The sequence below is a fragment of the Sitodiplosis mosellana genome, unplaced genomic scaffold, assembly GCF_009176505.1.
Source record: "Sitodiplosis mosellana isolate CC-2019 unplaced genomic scaffold, AAFC_SMos_1.0 Smas_scaffold_61, whole genome shotgun sequence".
NCBI lineage: Eukaryota > Metazoa > Arthropoda > Insecta > Diptera > Cecidomyiidae > Sitodiplosis > Sitodiplosis mosellana.
Window position 1 is genome coordinate 776291 of NW_022595303.1, and position 9711 is coordinate 786001.

Genomic DNA, 9711 nt, shown 5'->3' on the forward strand with positions numbered 1-9711 from the left:
TATGTGTTGTGAATAGAAGTTGCGTTTTCATTCTCGGACATTCAATTGTATTTTTCGTAATTCGCAGCAAGTATTTTAGAGAAAAAAGAGTGATAAGAAAAAGCTTTCTGACCTTCAAGACTGTCTTTCATTTATTGAAGTGCAGCACTTCAAATGCCATTCGAAAGCTCCTCAAAAATCAAACAATGGTTTCAAATGGGCTTTATTTGCAGATAAACTGATTAGGCTGTTATCTCGTTTCAGTTGAAGTGGCCGAAATCAATTCAAAATCACGCCATTCATCAACTGAAATCGTATATTATCACGCGCTTTGTTAATGGATCGGCTTTAGAAAAATGTATAATTGAGGTGTGTATAAGTCATGGAAAATGATTGATGGGATTGAGAAAACAAATTGATTTACAATGAATCAATTGACTTATAGTCGAATGTTTTCCATTACGTTTCACTTGAAACGTAAGTTAAACATCGATTTCATTCGTGTAAAATTGACCATTTTCAATCTTATAATTATCCAATTTTTGTTAAAAATCCAATTTTTGTAATGAAACTTTTGTCAATATTTTGGATTCACTTGGAAATTTGAACTAAATTCGATATTTTAACACAAAATGAAATGCAATGCGAAGCAAAATCGTAGCTTATGTTTTTCTGTAGGTCATATTGTATATATTATTATATATAGGATAGGAAAATTTCCTTATTTTCATGCGAAATCTAAATGGCATGTCTACGTTCTGATGAAAATATCAGTTTATTTAGCAGTTAATATGTAAATATAAGAAATTATGTCAGTGCTATACTTAAATTTAACCCTCTAGAGCATACAACCGCCCTTAAACGAGCAATATTTGAACGCCTGTATAACATAAACCTTACGTCGGATCACATTGCTCCAAAGGCAAATTTTTTTGGTCAATGTGTTCTCGGTATTCTTGTCTTTAGCACTATTTGTCTACGTAGTATGGTTGTTTAGTTAATGTGGGTTCATTCAATCATAAGAAATCCATCATTTTGAATATTTTTTTGCTATCTATGGCTCAAAATCAACCACCAAACAGTACACCCAGCTCTGGGAAAAAAATTTGGTGCAGTATAGGGTTTAGGCAATTCAGCATACAATAAATACAATCTCGAATCACTTCAAAAACAAATCGCAAATTTTGATTTAAACAAAAGTTTCATTGGGTACCAATGTTTCATTCGTTCAATTTTCTAGTCAATATTATTAGTTTTCTGCTCACAAAGTTTGTAATACTCAATCAATGTTATAATAATTAACAATTTTATTAGTTTTTAGCAAAATTTCGAACAGATAGTCTTTTGTTATATCGTCAAGAATTCACTGGTTTGCTAATTTATTGGTTTATAATTCTCTACCTTTTGATAAGCGAACAATTTGCCTATGACACCTTACTCTTGGTTAATAAGACTGATTTGGCACTGATTTCGCCACGATATAAATAGCTTCATGAAGCTCCCATAAAATGGACACACAACGAAGAAAGTACTTGAGAGCAGCCGAGTCGCAATCACTGTTGATGATAAAATCAATTATTCCGACGCAAAACAACAACTGAACAATGTGAATTGATTTTTTTTGCCAATTGATTTGTTTCTATCATTTCAACGTATTCACTTTATCTGTAACGCTTTGACGAATATTTTCATTGTATTCCGAATTGATTCTTAATCAACTTCTTGGGCCAATGGCATTCTAATATGAAGGTCGTTGAAATTCGATCCGACCAAACAATGGTAAAACGGAGAAATTTGCTAAAATTAAACGAAAAATAATATTTTTATTGCGCTGTTTAGATGAAATCGCTCGAAAGTCCTTAGTATGAAGTGATTTAGCCTAAAAACACTTTTGAAAATGATAAACAAATACGAGACGACTTTGAAAAAGAGCTTATTTTATTTCATTTGAGTTGGTTTTTTTTCTCGATTGATCGTTTCTGTTCTAATCAAATCAAATGGAAAATTTTAATTTGAATTCCAAGAACGGAGAGAACTTTTCGAGTCATTTATTTGAACTCTATGATTAATTTTTTGATTATTTACAATCGTTTTAGCTATTTCGAAACATTTTCAAGTCAAAAGCTTCAATAACTTTAGTGAAAAAATACGGTCGCTTGCTACGTTTTGTGTACGTTCTTACACACAAGGCGTCGCGCTCGTCTCTCGTTGTATATTTCACAGCGTTCACGTCGGCATTCACACAGCATCAAAGCAGACATGAGATGAGCACGCACGTTATTTTAAGCCATTTGAATATACATCGACGTGAACGCTATGTATGCGCTCTCTCTATCTATACTTCGCTATTTCCAATATAAGACGCACACACTGATTTTACTGTTGTTCTACTGGTTCACACACAGGGTTGCTGTGACACATGTGCGTACGTACATCGTACATTCAAACGGTGTGAACTGAACGTGCTCACCTCATATCTGATTTATTTTGAAATATACAAGGAGAGATGTGCGCGACGCCACGTGCTTATGAAACGTACACAGAACGTAGCAAGCGACAGTTTTTTTCACAACTCATCGATGAGTTGCTATGAAGAACGCAAACATTTTTGAGACATTGAAATAGAAAGTTAAAGTATCAACTATTTTTTTTTATCACGAATGACATTTTTACTATATTTCATTTAGACTTGACACTTCAAAGATTAATCACAGTTCCTGGAATAATGGAATTGTTCCTGCTTTGATGATATGACGGAGTGTTTTCCTAGAATTTCTAATTAGAGCGAAGTGTTTAGAATCTCAACTTAAGACATTTTCACTACTTTTCAGAAGGAAAGTTCTTTAAGAACATTGAATTTGGTCATTCATATAATTCTCAGTTCTTTAACTTCTCGATTTTTAACTCTTTTTCGTTTTCATTGAAAATCGATAGATTTTTTTTATACTGCCTTACCTTATTACTCTAGTTTGTTTAACAAAAGTTACTTTTTGGACCGTGGCTTTGAAGTTTTTGGAATCAGAAGAAGAAAAAAACACAAAAAAATGGGTGGAAGTCGATCGATTTCAATCATCTTCGAAATATATTTAGCCAATTTAATTGTGATTAGGTCCACGGTAAATGCCAGTAAATAAAACTTCATTGGAAATGCGATCGTTAATCATGAACATGAATGGATGATTGCAATAGAATAGGATGTAACCATGTCGATTAGTGGTCGCTGTGGCAGCTGCTGCTGACGTGCCGTGTTCGTTGATTTCAATTTTGGCCTTGTGAACAGCATCATCGAAGTGTAATCGTATGTTGTCTGCAAATCCGGTTAAATTTGAAGCCACACCGAACAATTCGTTGATGCCCATCTCTTGTAGAATCTGTTTGGAGGAGAAGCAATTGAATTAAATTCTTGTTTATGCTGTTTTTTCAGTGAGATTTGAATATTGAACATTTAATCTAAGGTTAGCCAACTTACACCTCCTAATGGGTAAGTGCTATCCAATGAGATTTTTGGAAATTCGACTTCAACTGATTCAACCTGTTTTCGGCTCAATGCTTCATACATAGTTTCAACGGTGAACTTGTTCACCAAATCGTCGACAGCGTTTGGTGTATTTTCCAATGGCAAATAAATAAACATGGAAATGGCTGAATCTTCTCCGTCGTATGGCATTTCCAAGTAAGCTGCGTTCACATTGTGGAGTACACCTGGGTACACAATGAAATTTAGTGCTTTGAATTGGGTTGATTTGCTTGATTTAACTTACCATAACTGAAATTGCTCGTTACATGCATCATTTCGACTTCAGCGGGTTTTGTGCTATAGAAAGTTTTCATTCTAGTGTGCTCGTGATGGAATTCAGTGGCCCAAAGTCCATGGAAAAAGGCAGCGTTGACTAATACCAAATTTGTACTTAACGTTAGTGAGCCAGGCGAAAGAATTTCTACGATTTGATTTTCCGTCACTTTTTTCACAAACGAATTGATCTCCTCTCGTCGGCTGCCCACATCGCTGAAGTCCATTTTTTCGATGGATTTTACCAATGAGCCAGTTATTTGAGGTCTGCGGAAGGATAAGAATGTGAAGGAAAAAAGTGTGAATAAATGGCGTCCAGAGTGAAAAAATCAAGAGCACTGAATGAGCTTGAATTTTACGACCAAACTTGAGTCAATTAAATTAATTTAGAAAAAAAACTCTAAAACTTACTTTAATTCGGCTTGATATGTCACAAAAATCTTGTCAGCTGAATTGAATTTCATGTTGGGTCCAAAAGCACGTTCAGCTCTGGCTTTCAACTCAGCCTTGTAGGCATTGTTAACGTCAGATTTGTCTGCGGCCCAATTCAAATGCAATGCACGTTCTAAAGACACTTTGGTATCACCTTCCGCTCCGAAGTACGCCAGCAAAAGAGCACGATATGTGCTGTGCGGCGAAAAGATGTGATTTGATTCAGGTGAAATCCGTTTCATTGTTTTCAGTAGAGACACGGCGAATTCTTTTTGTCCATTGTAAAGCCGGAATGACACCTACAGGACAGTTTGATTGGAATAGATTGGATTGAACTCTATACAAGTCGTATACAGAGGTTGGTATCTCATACGACTTGAATTAAGAAGCAATTGAATTCAATTTAAAAAAAAAAACTCACGTTTTCCTTTCCGTGTTCAGCATTTTGGTTCAGGTGATACGAAACGACAAAGGGAACGACTGCAATAGCCATTAAGATCGAAACTCGCAACATTTTGACTGAATAAAAATTAGAAGAAATTTGAGAATTCATTAAAAATTTGATTTATTTTAAATCGTTGAAAGCTTCAAAACACTTTTCGATTGACTAATATTTTCAACCATACCGACAATTTCACGGTTAAACTCAGTCAATTTTGAATGTGTCACGAATTATGCAAGACTGTTGTGGCATTCCATTCGGCTGCCGTATAAATACTCTTCAAATACACTCCAAACAAAGTACTTGAATGCAATTGTTGATTAGAATGCGATAAAAAGGCTTTTTTTGGAATAGAAACCTAATGTTCATTGTTCATAATTGAATTAACACCTGAGTTAACACTTTTATTGGCCATAATCAGTTTTCGATTCGAAATTTTTCCGACACAAAAGTTGTGAAGAAAAAATTTGTACTTCTCTTTTATGATTTATGAGAAAGAAATGCAATTTGATCACATTTGTGTGAAAGAGTCATTGAATGGTACATATTTTCATTAGCATTCGCAAGTATACTTGAGTGATTTGCCCTCAACAGTATTGGCATCGAATCAACACTGTCGATAAGAATCAAACAGTCATGAAACCAGTGGCTTGACACCCGAAAAGTGAATATCTCAATTTTTTCCATTTATTTCGAGTTCATTTTGTTATCAACGAATGCCCACAGGTCATAAACGGCATCAACAATGTGTATAAACAGTCAAATTGGTGTATTGTCGAAATTCTAGGCGCAGCTATCATGTTGACATATGATTTCTATTGAAATGTTTACGATTTAAATGTTTGAATTATTTCCACGGAATTATAATTTGGGATGATTAGAACATTGTTGAAGCGGTATCGGCAAAATAGATCCAATCCAATAATCAGCGATTCAAATTTTAAATAGCTACTAAATAACTTCAGTCGCATTTTAAATTACTTTAAACAGAATATAATCGACATCGATTTGATTCAATTCAAATCATGTATTCCTTTTTTTACAGAAAAAAAAAACAAGTGGAGAAGCTTGGTATATGATGTACGAGTACATTAGTAGCTAAATGGGTGAAACTCTAAGATTTAGGCACAAACTCAAAATTAACAAACACTCGGACCTATTCGGTGTTACTCGGTGCCATTTAGTTCAGTGTAATGAGCACAAATTATACAGACAACTGTCACATCTACATCTATTCGGCTGAGTGTTATGAGTAGTTTTGAGTTGACATTTAAAATACATGGATATATTCGGGGCAAAATGAGACAAAACTTATTATTTACAAATAGCTGGCTGTTTGGTACATTTTGATTTTGTGACTATCGAGCCATGCAAATTCATGTGAGATGATAAATTTGGGACACCTTTTTCCATCCTTTTCATGAATTTTTGTCATAAATTTATCATCTCACATGAATTTACATGGTTTGATAGTCACAAAACCAAAATGTACCAAATAGCCAGCTATTTGTAAATAGCTCAGCTCAATATGCAGCCATACGGAATATCTGGTTTCAGCCGCTTCAAAATGTCCACCTCTTTCATCGTTGTGTTGATGACATTTTGATTGGTATTGTGTGAGAATTTTAGCGCACGTTCGTCGATTTTGAATGAAATTCGCAACATCATATGCTCCGTTGCCCAGCTCTTTGCCAATGTGATATTCAGCATTTATTTCCGCCGGCAGACTATTTGAAACTGATTCAAACGATGTAAATTGGAAACAGATCGTCGGCTCTTTTTCGATGAATATTTCATCAGTGTGCCCAATGATATCATCGTTTGATTTTCTCATCAATTTGCTGGGTATTCTGTTGATTTGTTCCGCCAATGTTTTGCCGAAAATATGCTTCATTTGTCGAAGAATCCTGTCAAAGCACATAGTTTATAAATTAAACAAAAGAAAACACAAAACAATAGAACGAAGAATGTGAAGACACGCAAGGAGAAGAAAACAAATATGAAAGATCAATCGTTTGCAAATAAGGCAAACAAAAAAAATTGCAAAAAACAGATATCAAATCATTTTGATTGGTTCTCACCTCAACAAAAATGGGGCACAACGCATCTTTCACATCCTTTTTTGCAATGGAAAAGTGAATGTTCGAAATTTCACATATATGCATGAACAGTGAACACACAGCAAAATGTAATGAAGTTGATTTTCTTTTTTGATCTGTGGAAATTTTCGTTTTTCTTTTCTATATTTTTATGATCTTAGTAAAAATTGTTGGTCTTGTCAAACTTTGTCAAAAAAAAAATACTGTGTATATGTTCAAATGCATAATCTATTTCAAGATTTGTTCACTGCTTGAAAACATACTCCACATTTTCCAATATAAAGTCGGTGAAACATAAACCATTGGTTCAATATCACCCATAGACATGCTGATCTTTTACACAATCATTTACCTTTTTTCCACAAATGAACAGAAATATAAAAATTGTTCTTTTTCTCTTTGCACACGGTTGCAATTCAAGTCGAGATGAATGGAAAGTAGCCTAAAGCTATGCTATCGAAGAAAATAAATTGTTCCAAATTGTATGAAATGCGTAATGTCTCTAACCATAAAGAGAATCACTTGAAAAGTGTGAAAAAAATTAAAAAAATATTTTTTTTCAATTTATTGGTCGTTTTTTACCGACTTTTTTTCGAAATAAAATGATCACGGAATTGACCGTGGTTTGAATGAGATTTCAAATGAGTGGTGAATAAAGTAACATTCAGTCAAGTGTATATGAATGCCCGAACTGTCATCACTTTGGACTCACCACGAACTCCAATCGTAAAAACGCATTCTGTTGACAGTGCAAATTAAAAACAGTGTGCCAAACGTCATGCTGGTTTGCAATTTTCGTTGTTTGATTCAAAGTGTTCATAAAAAAAATTGGATTGTTCGCTATTGGATATATTTGTGTTAATTTTTACAATATTGTTCTTGCCAAACGAACCAGATTTGCTGATGATTTCACGGCCGGATTTGTCGATTGATTTTGATGTAAATGAGATTATTTTTAATGTTTTATGCTATCATCGTTCAATTGAATCGCATTGAATTTTATGACATTTTTTTCACTCCAAACTTTACATTTTCTTGTTGTAGATTCAACACACTCAAAATGTCACTTCTGAAGGAATCCAAATTTGAGCTAAGCGACACCAGTTTTGTGCACAAAAACGATCAAGTGCAACAAACATGTCAAAAATTGTATTTGGATTCACGGACAGCGGACGTTCACTTTGTATTCGACTTGGACAGCGATCATCCGGAGAAAGTACCAGCGCACAAAAACATTCTGTCAATCAGAAGCCCAGTGTTCGATACGATGTTCTACGGTTCACTGCCAGAGAAGGACGATATTCCGATTGTCGATGCATCCGCGGCAGCCTTCAAAGTGTTTTTGCAACATTTTTACATGGATCAAGTCCAATTGACGTCCAAACACATCGTTGAAGTGATGAACCTTTGCAAAAAATACGAAGTCACCGATGGTTTAGCAGCATGTGAAGCTTCAATGGAGAAATCATTATCATATGATGACATTTGTTGGGGCTATGCTGTTGCCTTACACCTTGAACTCGAGCATTTAACCGAATATTGTGAAGACATCATTGAAAATCATTACGATGAGGTATTGAAAACCCAAAGTATTTTGGACTGTGATAAAAATCTGTTCACTAAAATACTATCCAAAATGTGCAAGGAAATCTTCGGTCCTGGAATATATATTGTGGTTGCATACATGGAATGGGCCAAAGCCGAATGTTTGCGAAATAATTTAGATGTAAATTCACAAAATCTACGAACACAACTAGGTGATTTATATGACCAAATTCCTTTTGATAGATTGGATTCGGAAGAATTCCATTTATTTGTTGCCACATACCGTGGATTTTTTTCCATTGAAGAACTTGAATCACTTATTGAAAAACAAATTCCGTATAGAAAAGCAAATCCTTTCAATAGAATGTATTTACCAATATGTGATCGACAATTGAATGATGATGATTCAAATGGTGAAGTTACAAAATTTTCCAACATGACCACATCGTTTATTTCAAACAAACCAGTTCTTCTGAAAGAGTTTCATGTGAATTTAAAGGATGTTTCTCGTTTGGCTTCTCATTATGCATATCAAATACATTCTCAAGATAAAAAATTAATATTTAAGGGTGATGCATGGATTCTTGGACGAAGTGCCATTTTAAAGTGTATTTTACGTAAAGCGATTTATATCGAAGCTAACGAAAAATATAAAATTGAAGTAAAAATCGAAGATGAAGATGATTTTTATATAAAAAAGCAACTCAAAGATGAGGTTCTATTGGAAAATGATGTAAAAGTCACGTTTGAAGGCGATTTTATATCGTGTCTTGTTTTTGAAAAAGAGCAAAAATGGTCCATCCCAAAAATTATATTTTGATTAGGGTATATATGTACATTTTTACTGAACTCAAAACCAATCTAAGAAAAAATCGACTAAAAGTCAATAATTTAAAGATCATAATTTTCCCAAGTATTAATTCAGATTACATCTATAACTCAGGTTAGATCGTAAAAACAATCATTTGTACGTAAGTTGTAATGAATAAATAGAAACCACATTCTTAACTTTTTTCCTACTTTTTTGTGTTTTCATTGTAAAAGGCCACAAAAACTGGAATCATTTTCTTCTATTTTTCGAATTTAAGACTTGAAACTTGATAATTTCTTGGGTTTATTAGTCATTCTTATTTACAGCCAGACGTAAGTATCTGTTAACGGTTGAAAAATCATGTCAGACCGATTGATGATGATTGATGTGCGTGTAAAAATCACTGTTATCAGACATCCAAAACACTCTGATTCATTTGGTGAACCTGGTTCACTGAACCACCAAAACAAACGCATTAAAAAATTTTAAATCTATTCATGAAAATGTTTTATTTTTCCCTTTTCAGGTCACACGAGAGTCACAGAGATTTTAGCACGGCATGGCGCGTGATAATCATCGAATGAGTCATAAGACAATAGTTTCAAATATCAAT

The 9711-nt window shown here is 34.0% G+C and overlaps 2 protein-coding genes across 2 annotated transcripts; one reads left to right on the plus strand and one right to left on the minus strand.

The window, feature by feature from the left end:
- Nucleotides 1–3013: 3013 nt before the first annotated feature.
- LOC129570569 (serine protease inhibitor 88Ea-like) lies at nucleotides 3014–4910 on the minus strand. Its single transcript, XM_055450234.1, has 6 exons — nucleotides 4828–4910; nucleotides 4623–4720; nucleotides 4181–4500; nucleotides 3741–4036; nucleotides 3449–3681; nucleotides 3014–3350 (listed from the first exon to the last, which is right to left on the minus strand). The coding sequence occupies exons 2-6, from the start codon at nucleotides 4713–4715 to the stop codon at nucleotides 3075–3077; spliced, it is 1218 nt and encodes a 405-aa protein (XP_055306209.1). The 5' UTR covers nucleotides 4716–4720; nucleotides 4828–4910; the 3' UTR covers nucleotides 3014–3074.
- A 2579-nt stretch (nucleotides 4911–7489) lies between these two features.
- Nucleotides 7490–9306, plus strand: LOC129570581 (BTB/POZ domain-containing protein 6-A-like). Its single transcript, XM_055450249.1, has 2 exons — nucleotides 7490–7681; nucleotides 7787–9306. The coding sequence occupies exon 2, from the start codon at nucleotides 7803–7805 to the stop codon at nucleotides 9105–9107; it is 1305 nt and encodes a 434-aa protein (XP_055306224.1). The 5' UTR covers nucleotides 7490–7681; nucleotides 7787–7802; the 3' UTR covers nucleotides 9108–9306.
- Nucleotides 9307–9711: the final 405 nt, after the last annotated feature.

Bases quoted from the DNA above. Each gene is read 5' to 3' on its own strand.
- LOC129570569 (XM_055450234.1), bottom strand. From the start codon at position 4,715: ATGTTGCGAGTTTCGATCTTAATGGCTATTGCAGTCGTTCCCTTTGTC. The intron at 4,037-4,180 runs GTAAGTTTTAGA...ATCCTTCCGCAG, and splicing joins ACATATCAAGCCGAATTAAA to ACCTCAAATAACTGGCTCAT. The intron at 3,351-3,448 runs GTAAGTTGGCTA...TCCTCCAAACAG, and splicing joins GCACTTACCCATTAGGAGGT to ATTCTACAAGAGATGGGCAT.
- LOC129570581 (XM_055450249.1), top strand. From the start codon at position 7,803: ATGTCACTTCTGAAGGAATCCAAATTTGAGCTAAGCGACACCAGTTTT.